This window comes from Oncorhynchus mykiss, chromosome Y (genome assembly GCF_013265735.2).
Source record: "Oncorhynchus mykiss isolate Arlee chromosome Y, USDA_OmykA_1.1, whole genome shotgun sequence".
Classification (NCBI taxonomy): Eukaryota; Metazoa; Chordata; class Actinopteri; order Salmoniformes; family Salmonidae; genus Oncorhynchus; species Oncorhynchus mykiss.
The window spans coordinates 15969296-15987312 of record NC_048593.1 but is presented as its reverse complement, the minus strand read 5'-3'; the positions used below and the strand labels follow the sequence as shown (position 1 = coordinate 15987312).

The window sequence follows — 18017 nt, the reverse complement described above, 5'->3', positions numbered from 1 at the left end:
CTTTAATCTCCTGCTACACACACACACACACACACACACACACACACACACACACACACACACACACACACACACATCTCCTGCTGTGCCGAACCCACCACTGGTGTGCGTGACCAAGAGTGTTATTTTCATGTCATCTGACCATAGCACTTGTTTGAATCCAAGTGGCCACGCACACCAGTGGTAGGTTTTGCGAAAGAAGCATGTACATACAGAAGTGAACCCTGTACCTACTGTAAAATATGGTGGTGGATCTTTGATGTTATTAGGCTATTTTGCTTGCACACGGACGGCACCAGAACCAGGACATTTTTTGCCAACAACCTGGTTGCCTCTGCCAGGAGGCTGAAACTTAGACCACAAGTAGATCTTCCAGCAAAACAATAAACCTAAGCAGACATCAAAATCCACAAAGAAATGATTACTTGACCCCAAAATCAACATTGCAATGACCATCTCAGGCTCCGGACTTGAACCCCATTTAAAACCTGTGGTTTGAATTGAAGAGGGCCGTCCAAAAGCGCAGACAAAGGGTATTAAGAATCTGTAAGGATTTTGTATGGAGGAAGGATCTAAGATCACTCCGAATGTGTTTCCCAATCTCATTAAACATTTTAGAAAAAGTCTCCGTGCCATTACCCTTGCAACGGGAGGGTGGAAAACAGGGGTGGCAATATTCTTTTTAACCTTCATTCATTTTCTTGAAAATATACGAATTGCTAAGCAATCTCTTTCTCCGAGCAATCATTTTATTATATCATATATTTTTAACAATCAATTGAGCATAACATGTCAGTTTTTACTGTACACCGAGCGATTCATTCCCAATGATTTCCCTCAACATCAAGCAACCAAATTATCTCAGGATCCCACTCCTTGTAGTACACACAATCCAGTTACTCACTCACATAATTAACACGATATACAATCCCAGACACTGCACCAAGCGTTTCATTTCTTTCACTTCCTCCGATTCTAGAAGAATGTCTGTGTGGACGACACTGGGAGAATAGAAAACCTGTCGTTGTGATTTGTCCCTTTTGTGTGAACTGTGTGTGTGTGTATTTGTAACGATTGAGAAATGCTATTGTTGAGCCTCAGTCAAATTTATAAAGATGAGTCACCAAACACAACACACACACACTGTTCTGCTGAGAGGGTGAGGTTGGGTAATTAACCTAAATTCCATGTCTATCCTACACACAATTTTCTAAAATTGTGGCCAGATGGCCTGTAGCCGTCTGCAGGTTGATGTTTATTGTCACGAGTCTGCCCTGGAGGCAGAACTGAGCGGTGTCAGCTGCAAAGTCAAAATGGTCTATATCTAAAAATGAAATATGAAAACAAAAATGTAGCTTTTGGGTTAAGCATGAAGGTTAGCAGTGGAGTTAGGTTTAAATTCAGATTTGATTACTTTGGGTCTGTGCCAGCTAGTAACCACTCTGCAGTGCTGCCTCCAGGGCAAGACTCATGACAATAAATGCCAACATGCTAGCCATGTCTGTAAGTCATAGTATACAGTACACACCTATGCCTAGTAAACACACCTTTAGGTATTTTATCAGAGAATACAGTATTAGGGCCCATCGATCAAATATGGGCCCTAATACTGTAATACTGTTGTTTATTGTGCAGTAAGATTGTGGAAAATCCAATCCAATTTTATTTGTCACATAGTCTACACCCGTTTACGAAGTAACGGTGAAATGCTTACGGGCACATCCCAAAAATGCAGAGACATAAAAAAATAGGCAGTATAATTGAAAAATAATAACTAGCAAAAAATACACAATGAGTAATGATAACGTGGCTATATACAAGGGGTGCTAGTACCGAGTGGATGTGCAGAGCTACAAGGTAATTGAGGTTGACATTGTATGTACATACTGTAGGCTGTGATAAAGTGACTAGGCAACAGGATAGATAATTAACAGTAGCAGCAGCAGCGTATGTGATGAGTCAAGAGGTTATTTATTTAACTAACTATTTAACTAACTATTTAGCAGTCTTAGGGCTTTGGGATACAAGCTGTTGAGGGTCCTGTTGGTTCCAGACCTGTTGCATCGGTCTTTGACAATTTTTAGGGCCTTCCTCTGACACTGCCTAGTATGATGTACAGGGCCGTACGAACTACCCTCTGTAGCGTCTTGCGGTCGGGTGGCAAGCAGTTGCCATACCAAGCGGGGATGCAGCAAGTCAAGATGCTCTAAATGGTGCAGCTATAGAACCTTTTGAGTATCTGAGGCCCCATGCCAAATCTTTTCAGACTCCTTAGGGGGTAGAGGCGTTGTCATGCCTTCTTCACGACTGTGTTGGTATGTGTGAACCCTAACAATTCCTTAGTGATTTGGACACCTAGGAACTTAAAACTCTCGACCTGCTCCACTGCAGCCCTGTCGATGTGTGTGGGTGCGTGCTCTGCCCTCCGTTCCTGTAGTGCACGATCAGCGCCTTTGTCTTGCTGATGTTGATGGAAATGTTGTTCTCCTGGCACACTGCCAGGTCACTGACCTCCCTATAGGCTGTTTCATTGTTGTCTGTGATCTGTCGTCTGTCTTTGACCAACATACCATCAAGCACAAGTTTTCTTTTAGATGGTTGCTTATGGGCTTCACATATTTTGGCATAATGGTGGATAGTAACCTGAAGAACCTCTATCTATTTAGTCAGCCACCAATTGTGCAAGTTCTCCCACTTAAAAAGATGAGAGGCCTGTAATTTTCATCATAGTTACACAAAATGAGGGAAAAAAATCCAGAAAATCACATTGTAGGATTTTTAATGAATTTATTTGCAAATTATGGTGGCCCATTCCTCCATGCAGATCTCCTCTAGAGCAGTGATGTTTTGGGGCTGTTGCTGGGCAACACGGACTTTCAACTCCCCCCAAAGATTTTCTATGGGGTTGAGATCTGGAGACTGGCTAGGCCACTCCAGGACCTTGAAATGCTTCTTACGAAGCCACTCCTTCGTTGCCCAGGCTGTGTGTTTGGGATCATTGTCATGCTGAAAGACTCAGCCACGTTTCATCTTCAATGCCCTTACTGATGGAAGGACGTTTTCACTCCAAATCTCACAATACATGGCCCCATTCATTCTTTCCTTTACACGGATCAGTCGTCCTGGTCCCTTTGCAGAAAAACAGCCCCAAAGCATGATGTTTCCACCCCCATGCTTCACAGTAGGTATGGTGTTCTTTGGATGCAACTCAGCATTCTTTTTCCTCCAAACACGGCGAGTTGAGTTTTTACCACAAAGTTATATTTTGGTTTCATCTGACCATATGACATTCTCCCAATCTTCTTCTGGATCATCCAAATGCTCTCTAGCAAACTTCAGACGGGCCTGGACATGTACTGACTTAAGCAGGGGGACACGTCTGGCACTGTAGGATTTGAGTCCCTGGCAGCGTAGTGTGTTACTGATGGTAGGCTTTGTTACTCTGGTCCCAGCTCTCTGCAGGTCATTCACTAGGTCCCCCCGTGTGGTTCTGAGATTTTTGGTCACCGTTCTTGTGATCATTTTGACCCCACGGGGTGAGATCTTGCGTGGAGCCCCAGATCGAGGGAGATTATCAGTGGTCTTGTATGTCTTCCATTTCCTAATAATTGCTCCCACAGTTGATTTCTTCAAACCAAGCTGCTTACCTATTGCAGATTCAGTCTTCCCAGCCTGGTGCAGGTCTACAATTTTGTTTCTGGTGTCCTTTGACAGCTCTTTGGTCTTGGCCATAGTGGAGTTTGGAGTGTGACTGTTTGAGGTTGTGGACAGGTGTCTTTTATACTGATAACAAGTTCAAACAGGTACCATTCATACAGGTAACGAGTGGAGGACAGAGGAGCCTCAAGAAGTTACAGGTCTGCGAGAGCCAGAAATCTTGCTTGTTTGTAGGTGACCAAATACTTATTTTCCACCATAATTTGCAAATACATTTATTAAAAATCCTACAATGTGATTTTCTGGATTTTATTTTCTCATTTTGTCTGTCATAGTTGAAGTGTACCTATGATGAAAATTACAGGCCTCTCATCTTTTTAAGTGGGAGAACTTGCACAATTGGTTGCTGACTAAATACTTTTTTGCCCCACTGTATATAATGTTTAACACGTAATGTATAATATGTAGCTTACGGCAGGTTATTATTATTTTTTATTTTACTCTTTATTATGACTTATTGTATGTTTGTATATATAATAATTTTATTTTTATGCTCGTCTGCTACTGTCACTTTGTCCTATTGCTGTATAAAATAAAAAATATATAAATAAAAAAAGATATATGGGCCACATGATCCGATTTATAGACTATTGATGATCAAACAAAAAAGCTTGCGCTCTGTTCCGTTCCTCAGGCTACACACGCTGTTCTCATCAGGTAATCATATTTTCACACATCAGACTATTCTCAATTTAAGCTGGTCTTTACTAAATATGTACAGTAAAATGTTTTTCGATTTAGGTAGATAAAGTGCATTCTTAAAGTATTCAGACCCCTTCCTGTTTTCCACATTTTGTTACATTACAGCCTTATTCTAAAATGTATTACATACTTTTTTGCCCTCATCAATCTACAAACTATACCCCATAATGACAAAAAAACAGATACCTTATTTATATAAGCATTCAGACCCTTTGCTATGAGACTCGAAATTGAGCTCCTGTACATCCTGTTTCCATTGATCATCCTTGATGTTTCTACAACTTGATTGGAGCCCACCTATTGTACATGCAATTGATTGGACATGATTTGGAAAGGTACACATCTGTCTATATAAGGTCCCACAACTGACAGTGCACGTCAGAGCAAAAACTCAAAGTCATTAGGTCGAAGGAATTGTCTGTAGAGTTCCGAGATAGGACTGTGTCATGGCACAGATCTGGGGAAGAGTACCAAAATATTTCTGCAGCATTAAAGATCCCCAAGGACACAGTAGCCTCCATCATTCTTAAATGGAAGAAGTTTGGAACCACCAACTCTTCCTAGAGCTGGCCGCACAGCCAAACTGAGAAATTGGGGGAGAAGGGCCTTGGTAAGGGAGGTGACCAAGAACCCGATGGTTACTCTGACAGAGCTCCGGAGTTCCTCTGTGGAGATGGGAGGACCTTCCAGAAGGACAACCATCTCTGACGCACTCCACAAATCTGGCCTTTGTGGTAGAGTGGCCAGACGGAAACCACTCCTCAGTAAAATGCACATGACAGCCTTCTTGAAGTTTTCCAAAAGGCACCTAAAGAACTCAGACCATGAGAAACAAGATTGACTGTCTGGTCTGATATAACCAAGATTGAACTATTTGGCCTGAATGCTAAGTGTCACGTCTGGAGAAAACCTGGCACCATCCCTACAGTGAAGCGTGGTGGTGGCAGCAGCATGCTGTGGAGATGTTTTTCAGCAGCAGGGACTGGGAGACTAGTCCGGATCGAGGGAAAGATGAACGGAGCAAAGTACAGAGAGATACTTGATGAAAACATGCTCCAGAGCGCTCAGGACCTCGGACTGGGATGAAGGTTCACCTTCCAACACGACAACAACCCTATGCAGCGATGCTCCCCATCCAACCAGACAGAGCTTGAGAGGATCTGCAGACGAGAATGGGAGAAATTCCCCAAGTATAGGTGTGCCAAGCTTGAAGCGTCATACCCAAGAAGACTCAAGTCAGTTATTGGAGTAAATGGAGTCATTAAAACTTGTTTTTCAACCACTCCACAAATTTCTTGTTAATAAACTATAGTTATGGGAAGTCGGTTAGGACATCTACTTTGTGCATGACAAGTAATTTTTCCAACAATTGTTTATAGACAAATTATTTAACTTATAATTCATTGTATCACAATTCCAGTTGGTCAGAAGTTTACTACACACACTAAGTTACGCTAATTTCCGATTTATACGAAATTGTTTGACTACAGAGGTAGCAAAACTGTACTTCAAATCTATGATACTCCCCCACTTAACATACTGCTTGACTAGTTGGGCCCAAGCTTGCTGTACAACATTAAAACCTATTCAGTCTGTCTACAAACAGGCTCTCAAAGTGCTTGATAGGAAGCCCAATAGCCATCATCATTGTCACATCCTTAGAAAGCATGAGCTCTTGAGTTGGGAAAATCTTGTGCAATATAATGGCCTGGCTCCCCCTCCACTCAATATTTTTGTTAAACAGAAAACCCAGACATATGGTAGCAGATCCACAAGGTCTGCCATGAGAGGTGACTGTATAGTTCCCCTAAGGAAAAGCACCTTTAGTAAATCTGCATTCTCTGTGAGAGCTTCCCATGTCTGGAATACACTGCCATCAGACACACATAACTGCACCACATATCACACTTTCACAAAATGCTTGAAGACATGGCTAAAGGTCAATCAGATTTGTGAACATGGTCCCTAGCTGGGTGTTGCCGCTTTCCATGTTGTCTGTTGTCTGTAGCTTGTGAGGTGTGGAAACACTGTTGCTTTTATGAATTTTGTCTTGCTGCTTTTTGTTTTATGTTGCTCTGTCTGTATGCTACGTCTTGCTTGTCCTATGTTGCTCTGTCTGTATGCTATGTCTTGCTTGTCCTATGTTGCTCTGTCTGTATGCTATGTCTTGCTTGTCCTATGTTGCTATGTCTTGTTTGTTCTATGTTGCTATTGTCTATATTGTAATTGTTTTTAATAACCTGCCCAGGGACTGCGATTGAAAATTAGCCGGCTGGCTAAAACCGGCACTTTTACTGAAACGTTGATTAATGTGCACTGTCCCTGTAAAAATAAAAAATAAACTCAAACTCAAGTTGACTGTGCCTTTAGTCAGTTTGGAAAAGTCCAGAAAATAATGACATGGCTTTAGAAGCTTCTGGTAGTCTAACTGTGGATGTATTTCAAGGCTTACCTTCAAACGCAGTGCCTCTTTGCTTGAAATCATGGGAAAATCAAAAGAAATCAGCCAAGACCTCAGAAAAAATATTGTAGACCTCCACAAGTCTGGCTCATCCTTGGGAGCAATTTCCAGACGCCTGAAGGTACCACGCTCATCTGTACAAACAATAGTACGCAAGTATAAACACCATGGGACCACGCAGCCGTCATACCACTCAGGAAGGAGAGGCGTTCTGTCTCCTAGAGATTAATGTACTTTGGTGCGAAAGTTTAAATCAATCCCAGAACAACTTCAAAGGACCTTGTGAAGATGCTGGAGGAAACAGGTACAAAAGTATCAATATCCACATTAAAATGAATCCTATATCGACATAACCTGAAAGGCCGCTCCGCAAGGAAGAAGCCACAGCTCCAAACCGCCATAAAAAAGCCAGACTACGGTTTGCAACTGCACAAGGGGACAAAGATTGTACTTTTTGGAGAAATGTCCTCTGGTCTGATGAAACAAAAATAGAACTGTTTGGCGATAATGACCATCGATATGTTTGAGGGAAAAAGGGGGAGGCTTGAAAACCCCCAAAGAACACCATCCCAACTGTGAAGCACAGGTATGGCAGCATCATGTTGTGGGGGTGCTTTGTTGCAGTAGGGACTGGTGCACTTCACAAAATAGATGGCATGGTGAGGAGGGGAAATGATGTGTATATATTGAAACAACATCTCAAGACATCAGTCAGGAAGTTAAAGCTTGGTTGCAAATGGGTCTTCCAAATGGACTATGACCCCAAGCATACTTCCTAAGTTGTGGCAAAATGGCTTAAGGACAACAAAGTCAAGGTATTGCCGTGTGGAAGGGAATTTGCAACACAAACAAACATGGAGAGTGAACGTGACACAGAGCACGGAGACACAGAGCACAGAGACACAGAGCTCGTACCTAAAAGAGGGGCTACTTCGGTAGCATGGACGTGGTTCGGATATGAAAAGTTTGACGCGGACCAGAAAATCGTCCTCTGCAAAATATGACGCAGGCCGGTCCCGACCAACGGGCTCAAACACCAATAACCTCTTTTACCACCTACGCAAGAATCATGTGAAACAGTAAGTAGAGAGTCTACGGATGAGACCCAAAAAAGTACAGTCGAGTGCTCAAAAAAGACTCAGACGTTGCAAGAGGCTTTTGCCCGCGGCACACTATATGGCAAAGAATCACAAAGATGGAAGAGATAACAACTGCCGTTACAACATCTGCAAAGACATGGCCCCGATTTACACGGTGGAGAAACGGGGGTTTCGTGAGTTGGTGCTAACACTTGACCCTAGGTACCATATGCAAATTAATATGTGACACGTATTAATGCCAAAATAACATGCAAAACAGGCAAGCCCCCAAAAATAAATATGTATTTATTTTAGGCCTATATTTAGTTTGTTTGCAACTAAAGTTGAAGTGTTTTCTATTTACCTTTTTAGATTTCATACGTTATTTTATATTTTGTTACATGCTTATTTTTTAATTTATACAGAGGTTCAATATAAAAGGAGAAATAATCAAATATGAGTAAGTACCTTTTTATTTTTTTGAGTTTAATTCAAAATGTAAACTATTTATTCATTGAATTTACAGAAAATGTGCTGTATCGTGATATGTATTTTTATCGGGATATGAAATGACCTAAATCGGGATATGAGATATTGGCCATATCGCCCAGCCCTGTGCGGCAGGTAGCCTAGTGGTTAGAGCGTTGGACTAGTAACCGAAAGGTTACAAGATCATATTCCCAATCTGACAAGATAAAAATCTGTCATTCTGCCCCTGAACAAGGCAGTTAACCCACCGTTCCTGACTTAGTTAAATAAAGGTAAAATAAAAAATAAACATGCTGCTTATAGCGAGTGCCCAACACTGGCCGCACATTCTGTAAGATTGATTGCTAATTCAAGCAATTTAAAAGTAAGTATTACAGCCTACATTTCTATGCCAGAGGAACTGTTCAATATTTTGTTTATCAATCGACGATTGTGATCTATCTCCTGCCTTGGTATAGGCTGTGAAATTAAATAGGAAATTATGTTGTGCTTCTATCACACAGCAACACCATGCTGTAGCCTTGTATTGTTGTCAAATATTTAAAATAGTCTACCGGTCTATTTAATTTTGAACATGCTTGAATAAGGGATGGATGAATGATAATATTTGTTGTCGGCCTAGGCTATAGTAGCATAAATACTTAAATATAGTCATGTTCTACACGCCCAGTTATGCGATCTCTTACAAACAGCGAATGTATCTTTTTTTAACATGCTGAGAGAGGCCTGACTTCTGGAATACAGGGCAATGCATGCACAAGGCCATGCCGATGCATATTAATTAGCAAAACCTGGCTGGAGAATGTGGCTTGATTTGGCATTATACTGAAATTAAATAATCTTGCCATACTACTCACTTTTTTCTACCTTCTTGGACAAAGGGATGGATTGTGTGGGGTAAAGAACACGCAAATTAACTATATTTAAATTGACGTGGGTTAGGGTTACATTTCACCAAGAAGCTGAACATAATAATAGTAACATTTCAATAAATCTATTTTTACAAAGACATGTCGACTTTTCACTCTACAGGTCAGTGGAAACAGTGTTGTAATGACCTGATGAAGATCGAGGTACCCTCTCCCAGGAAATCCCATTTGGTCACAGCGAAGCAGGGGTCGCTTTACCACGAAATAGGTAACTATTCAATAACACACACCACCATCACATAGGTCTATACGCTCACCTACACTTACACAGTTTGAATGATTCTAATATTAGTTTGCAGACCTGCTAGAATTCTCTCTAAATTATTAGACAAATTGGATGCTTTCGCAACTGTCGGGAAATAAGATTGCTCTCAAAGGATTATATTGTTGTCATCAATACTGTAAGTAGTCCTTCTGCAACAGCGCAGCAGTGCGACCTCTTAGTAAATAGATATTTTGCGACTCATCTAAACTAACTTTCCCCACACACTCTAAATAAGTGAAAATAGCATTGATCACCATTACCACAAATTTCGGGCTTTAAGATAAAGGGATAGAATAATCATAAAAACAGATGAAAGTCTCCATATCTCCTCTGTCTACCCTTTAAGGAAGATGGACTGAACAAAACCTGCTCTGACACACACACACACACACAGACAGCATACATAGAAGCACAATGGTGGCATTATCACCAACACCTGTTATGTATACCACAATGACTCAGATGGATCAAGGCACTATTCAGGAATTTGAGAGCGAGACGGAAATAGAGATAAGAAAAAAACGAGGAGAGGAACCAGATGTGAAAGATGATGGGTAGAGAAGAATGCAGGAAAGAGGAGTTATTGCAAGGAAATGGTCGAGGGGGAAAATGGATCAGAATTTCTTTGTTCCTTACGCATGCCTGCGTCGAACCAGAAGAAAGTGATAATAAGTTTGGGGCTATTTTACTTCTTCTCTCCTTTCTTTCACAATAATCCATCTATCCCTTTTTTTATACAACTCTACTATACCTCATCACACACTCCCACTCTACTCATCATCCCCTTCTTCCTTCCTCTCCTCCTTTTCCCCAGTCACTCCATCTTCCCCAGGTGAGAGTGTGGTAATCCAGGATAACTCTGTGTCTGCTGAAGTGTGGGCCTGATCTCCTCTTACTGTAACCACAGGTAGAGTACCACCAACTGTAACAGCCCCCCCCCCCCCCCCCCCCCCCCACACACACACACACACACAGACAGAGGAAACCGGCACTTCAACTTCACAACATGAGTCACAGTGGTAGTGTAAATGATGTCCCCGGAACAATACACAATTTTCACCTGCCATGCCAACCAGTCTTGGCATGGCAACCACAGACATACTAGAATCAAACCACAAAGGACTAATGGGGTGATTATAGTTGGGACTTGTGCCCATGTGGAATATGTAAGGTAAGGGAACCTGCCAAAGCCAGGCCTCATTAGAACACTCCATTGACACTCAAATCATATTGATATGATCATAAATGTTTCTTCAACTGTCTGATCTGTCAGCCTAGCAGATTGACACTAATCTCTAGAATATTACTACCGCTTTGTGAGACAGCTACTGCACTGGGTAGGTTCATAGTTCAGTTGGAGTTCTACTGTAGGCTTGTGTTCTGCCCTGCTAGTCCTGGAGAGCTTTTATTTCAGCCCAGCGGTAATACCCCTGATTCAGCTAATCAAAGTATTGGTGATCAGTTGATCAGCTGAATCAGTTAGTGTAGAATATTGACCTGTAAACTGGCGTACACTTTTGACCCGCATTGAACCAGGTCAGGTCAGTAGCAGCTGTGGTTTCCTACATTCATCTGACAGGAGCCTTAACAAATAGCTCTACGGTCAACAAACCCCTGACACACTGTCCCTGGGAGACTGTACAACATCAAATGTCAACTGTTCTGTTGGCAGAGTGTTTGACTGACTCAGTCATGGTAAACACTAATTAAGCCAGGGTATAATCCAAGTCAATGTGCCAAACTCTCAAAATATCTCACTGATGAATAGCTGATGGATGTTTATAGAGAAAAGCCAGGGTTGGGTCAAAATGTTTACCAAGTAAAGGTCGACCGATTAATCGGAATGGCCGATTTAATTAGGGCCGATTTCAAGTTTTCATAACAATAGGAAATCAGTATTTTTGGACACCGATTTGGCAGATAATTTTTTTTAAATTTACACCTTTATTTAATCTTTATTTAACTAGGCAAGTCAGTTAAGAACACATTCTTATTTTCAATGACGGCCTAGGAACGGTGGGTTAACTTCCTCGTTCAGGGGCAGATTTTCACCTTGTCAGCTAGAGGGATTCAATCTTGCAACCTTACAGTTAACTAGTCCAACGCTCAAACCACCTGCCTCTCATTGCACTGCCTGTTATGCGAATGCAGTAAGCCAAGGTAAGTTGCTAGCTAGCATTAAACGTATCTTATAAAAATCAATCAATCAATCATAATCACTAGTTAACTACACATGGTTGATGATATTACTAGTTTATCTAGCGTGTCCTGCGTTGCATATAATCGATGCGGTGCGTATCGTTGCTCCAATGTGTACCTAACCATGAACATCAATGCCTTTCCTAAAATCAATACACAGAAGTATATATTTTTAAACCTACTTATTTAGCTAAAAGAAATCCAGATTAGCAGGCAATATTAACCAGGTGAAATTGTGTCACTTCTCTTGCGTTCATTGCATAGTGTATATGCAACAGTTTGGGCCGCATAATTTGCCAGAATTTTACGTAATTATGACATAACATTGAAGGTTGTGTAATGTAACAGGAATATTTAGACTAATGGATGCCACCCCTTAGATAAAATACGGAACGGTTACGTATTTCACTGAAAGAATAAATGTATTGTTTCCGGATTCGACCATATTAATGACCTAAGGCTTGTATTTATGTGTGTTATGTTATAATTAAGTCTAGGATTTGATAGAGCAGTCTGACTGAGCGGTGGTAGGCAGCAGCAGGCTCGTAAGCATTCATTCAAACAGCACTTTCGTGCGTTTTGCCAGCAGCTCTTTGTTGTGCGTCAAGCATTGCGCTGTTTATGACTTCAAGCCTATCAACTCCTGAGATTAGGCTCGTGTAACCGATGTGAAATGGCTAGCTAGTTAGCGGGGTGTGCGCTAATAGCGTTTCAAACGTCACTCATTCTGAGACTTGGAGTAGTTATTCCCCTTGCTCTGCATGGGTAAAACGCTGCTTCGAGGGTGGCTGTTGTCGTTGTGTTCCTGTTTCGAGCCCAGGGAGGAGCGAGGAGAGGGACGGAAGCTATACTGTTACACTGGCAATACTAAAGTGCCTATAAGAACATCCAATAGTCAAAGGTTAATGAAATACAAATGGTATAGAGAGAAATAGTCCTATAATTTCTACAATAACTACAACCTAAAACTTCTTACCTGGGAATATTGAAGACTCATGTTAAAAGGAACCACCAGCTTTCATATTTTCACATGTTCTGAGCAAGGAACTTAAACTTTAGCTTTCTTACATGGCACATATTGCACTTTTACTTTCTTCTCCCACACTTTGTTTTTGCAGTATTTAAACCAAATTGAACATGTTTCATTATTTATTTGAGGCTTAATTGATTTTATTGATGTATTATATTAAGTTAAAATAAGTGTTCATTCAGTATTGTTGTAATTGTCATTATTACAAATACATTTTAAAAAATCTGCCGATTTTAATCGGTATCGGCTTTTTTAGGTCCTCCAATAATCTGTATCGGCGTTGAAAAATCATAATCGGTCAACCTCTATTACCAAGTCTTAATTATGTCATAGTTCATAGCGTCTGTTGCATTGGTGTGTTGTACAGGAGTTGATGTAGTGCATACGAGTGGCTGTGTGTAGGCTGTGCGTTCTTTATATTGCATCATGGAGTTCAATAGTGTCATATGGGGCCTTTATTGTTATGATGGATTAAAGTTAACATATACAAATATTGGATTCAATACACTTCTTAATTCCTTAATCTTGATCGAATCACATTAACTATAGTTCTGAGCTTTGTTTTACTTGTCTGTCATCTGATTATTTATGTACTACCTTGTCCCACACATTACCCCTGAGATGTGCCATCTACTCTGCCTATCTGGCAGATTGCTTGGCATGTTGGCTGTTTCTCAACATCAGTAATCACTGTAACTGGGAGAGTCAAAAGAATGCTGCTGGTCTGAAATCTTACACAAGTACTCCACTGTGTGTGGTAGCAGTTGTGTTGCGCAACGTTCCCATGAAGCCGTTTGGCGAGGTATGCGTTGGGCAGAGTGGGGAGTTGGGCGAGGGCGTGCTTGTGGGTGTATGGAGTGTTTTTGGAGTTGGGGGATTTTTGAGATTGTGATATTCTCAGCTGGATTTAGAGCTCTCAACATGAAGAAATACTAAATAATTTTGTGGAATTGAAACACCACCACTTTCTGAAGTTGAATTTTTAACGAGTCAGCAGACATTCAAATTATCTTTCTGCATCACTCAGACGAGGTTATATGAAATGGGAGCTAAATTTGTACCATCACGAAATATGATAATATTTATGTAACAGTTATAAGACAGGTGACATCTAATAGAAAGCTGTTTATCATTTGATTGTTACTATATTTAGAAATAATTTTTGTTGCACAATCCAAGTGTAGAATGCTCTTTGAGACTTACCCAGAAAGACTCACAGCTGTAATCGCTGCCAAAGTTGCTTCTACAAAGTATTGACCTAGGGGTGTGAATACTTATGGAAATGAGATATTTCTGTATTTAATTTTTATTACATTTGGGTGAGAAAAAAAATCTATTTGATCCATTTTGAATTCAGGCCTCTAACACAACAAAATGTGGAACACGTCAAGGGGTAGGTATAGTTTCTGAAGGGACTGTATGTTTAATAAAATATATATATGTTTTCATAATATTTGTACTATGTATTTGAGCTTGTGTCCTCAAATGTGAAGTACACCTCAGCAATGTATAACTATTTTTACCAGAAAGGGGAGTTCCAAAACTGTATAGAACTATGCAGCTTTACTAGTCTACTTAGGCAAAAATCTCAATTTTGAAGTAACGTTCAAGAGTTTAACGTCAGACAGAGATGTTTAGCCTTCTGTTTGTGTTATTCTTTCTTACATGTAATTGAATATTGGCGTGCAGCCACCCTCAGAGCTGCACCTGCTATTGTGATAAAGCATGAACCTGTACTCTCCACAGGGCTGGCGTTATGGGTGGGACTTGGGGGTACTGGCCCGTCCTACCGTACCTCCTGCCTGTCCAAATAAAATATTTTAATATTGATAATTTATTTGTCCGAGATGCGCACCGGCAGAAAGACGCATCAATCTCTGATAAAGCATCTGAGCGAACAAAACGGTGCCCATGTATCTGATTCTGTCTGGCCCAAAAAAGTATGGCAATGTGCACACACAGGCGGACCCGTGAAAATAAATTGTCACCCCTATCGATGTCAAATGCCCGTGCAACTGATTTGTTCTGGCACCAGCCCTGACTCTCTGTGAAGACCCTTCACAGGTCCCCCTTGGCACGTGAAGCTAGATGAATCAGTTGGCCAGCCAATAGTTCTTCTCGATGGTATAACTATACTGTTACACATTAAATGGAGTAGAATAATAGGATTTTGATCTTTTTGTTGGTATAACGGATGTCTTTCTCTTTGTCTCTCTCTCTATCTATATATATTAATTCGGTATAGTTGAAGGACCCTCCATGATTGCCAGGTTGTCCAGGTCAAGGGGACCAACATCAGGAAACTGCATCATCCAAGACAGGATCCACCTCTTACCAAACTCCAGCACCCCCCCACCACCCAATTGTACTCCTGCTCTTGGGAGTGACGTGCAGTGACACCCACCTCTCCCATGACACAGTGTCTCTGTACTGTACCTATCCCTGTCCTGTAATTGCACGAAACAGCCACAAGAGCTAGCCATTCCCCTCCAGGAACACATACAGGAACGCCACAAATTGGGGGCTTCAATCACACACTTTTGCTAATTGTAGCATTCCACACTCTTGAGTTATTCTGGTAATGCAGCCTTGACCTTTTCTAGTCCAGGCTCAATGTTTTATAGGACATTTGGCTCTTCTCTTTACTTGTCCATGTCCAAACCCAATTGGCTTTTAAATGCAGTTAATTGATTTTAAAGTTTAAAAATATGTTGGTATGATTTTGGTACTTAGTCGTACTTTTATTCTTTAGCCTTCTCTCTTCCTATTTAAATGAGACCGTTTTGTTTCGGACACAAAAATTCAGGACAAGATAATCAATATGATTGCAATGCGGAGCATGTAACTCAAACTTGAGGATGGCAATAAAAACCTAAAAACCTTTATTTGTATGTCTTCCGGTCATGATTGTTGTCATGAACTGTCATCTCCTTCAGTGGCATGTCAACGCTGTCATTGATGGCTACCCAAATTGTTGTCAATATTCACTGTTCTGCAGTTCATGCATACACTAATTAAGGACCAGTGCAGTCATAACGTGACTTTCACAGAGAGTGTGCAAAGCTGTCATCAAAGCAAAGGGTGACTACTTTGAAGAATCTCAAATATAAAATATATTTAGAAATGCTTTACACTTTTTTTGGGTTACTACATGATTCCATATGTGTTATTTCATGGTTTTGATGTCTTCACTCTTATTCTACAATGTAGAAAATAATATAAAAAATAAAGAAATACCCTGGAATGAGTAGGTGTGTCCAAACTTGACTGGTACTGTAATTCATAACTATGAGGTTGGAATCATACTGTGGAATTGTGAAAATGATAATGCCCTTTTAGGGTAAGAGCTGTCTGAAAAGACAGACATTTCAACCTGTTTTGGTGCGATGGAGTTTTGGCCTGCATGGTAACTTTAATAGACCAATAAGAAAGAGTTCCAAACCTCTCTGCCAATAACGGCAAATATTACATTTTCTCCTACTCACTCAGAACACTCCCAGACGGTCCTGCCAAAATTCTTGCCGGAGAAAATAAATGTGTTTATTTTTGACCATTTGAATTGAAAACAATCACTAATGTATTTCATTATTACCTGGAAATGATTTGATACTGAGGATAAAAAAGCTGCATTGGATCTTAAAAGTATTTACTGTGTTTGACCTAGGGATACTCTTTGCTATATACAGTGCAATCGGAAAGTATTCAGACCCCTTCACTTTTTCCGTACAGCTCAGAGACATGATTGTGTCGAGGCACAGATCTGGGGGGTGGTACCAAAAAATGTCTGCCGCATGGAAGGTCCCCAAGAACACATTGCCTTGTATCATTCTTAATTGTAAGAAGTTTGGAGCCACCAAGAGACTTCCTAGAGCTGGCCGCCCGGCCAAATTGAGCAATCGGGGGAAAAGGGTCTTGGTCAAGGAGGTGACCAAGAACCCGATGGTCACTCTGACAGAGCCTTCCAGGTGGGGGAGCCTTCCAGAAGGACAACCATCTCTGCAGTGCTCCACCAATCAGGCCTTTATAGTAGTGTGGCCAGATAGAAGCCACTCCTCAGTAAAAGGCACGAGGCAGCCTGCTTGGAGTTTGCCAAAAGGCACCTAAAGGACTCTGAACATGAGAAACATGATTGAACTCTTCGGCCTGAATGCCAAGTGTCACGTCTGGAGGAAACCAGGCACCACTCATCACCTGGCCAATACCATCACTACGGTGAAACATGGTAATGGCAGCATTATGTTGTGGGGATGTTTTTCAGGATCTTTTTTTTATTTTTATTTTTTTATTTCACCTTTATTTAACCAGGTAGGCTAGTTGAGAACAAGTTCTCATTTGCAACTGCGACCTGGCCAAGATAAGGCATAGCAGTGTGAACAGACAACACAGAGTTACACATGGAGTAAACAATTAACAAGTCAATAACACAGTAGAAAAAAAGGGGAGTCTATATATACATTGTGTGCAAAAGGCATGAGGTAGGCAAATAATTACAATTATGCAGATTAACACTGGAGTGATAAATGATCAGATGGTTATGTACAGGTAGAGATATTGGTGTGCAAAAGAGCAGAAAAATAAAAATAAATAAATAAAAACAGTATGGGGATGAGGTAGGTGAAAATGGGTGGGCTATTTACCAATAGACTATGTACAGCTGCAGCGATCGGTTAGCTGCTCAGATAGCAGATGTTTGAAGTTGGTGAGGGAGATAAAAGTCTCCAACTTCAGCGATTTTTGCAATTCGTTCCAGTCACAGGCAGCAGAGAACTGGAACGAAAGGCGGCCAAATGAGGTGTTGGCTTTAGGGATGATCAGTGAGATACACCTGCTGGAGCGCGTGCTACGGATGGGTGTTGCCATCGTAACCAGTGAACTGAGATAAGGCGGAGCTTTACCTAGCATGGACTTGTAGATGACCTGGAGCCAGTGGGTCTGGCGACGAATATGTAGCGAGGGCCAGCCGACTAGAGCATACAAGTCGCAGTGGTGGGTGGTATAAGGTGCTTTAGTGACAAAACGGATGGCACTGTGATAAACTGCATCCAGTTTGCTGAGTAGAGTGTTGGAAGCAATTTTGTAGATGACGTCGCCGAAGTCGAGGATCGGTAGGATAGTCAGTTTTACTAGGGTAAGTTTGGCGGCGTGA

At 41.2% G+C, this 18017-nt stretch overlaps 1 protein-coding gene across 4 annotated transcripts in view; it reads left to right on the top strand.

Moving 5' to 3' along the window:
* Positions 1–16821, top strand: part of LOC110509706 (rhotekin) — a 47008-nt gene extending 30187 nt beyond the window's left edge. For 3 of the 4 annotated variants that reach the window (XM_021590754.2, XM_021590752.2, XM_036967949.1), the window contains 2 exons: positions 9481–9585; positions 15117–16821. In XM_021590754.2, coding sequence (XP_021446429.1) covers positions 9481–9585; positions 15117–15268 — 257 coding nt within the window. In that variant the 3' untranslated portion in view covers positions 15269–16821. Of the gene's footprint in view, positions 1–9480; positions 9586–10456; positions 10550–15116 lie in introns of all 4 variants that reach the window. The other variant, XM_021590753.2, reaches the window with a different exon arrangement.
* Positions 16822–18017: the final 1196 nt, after the last annotated feature.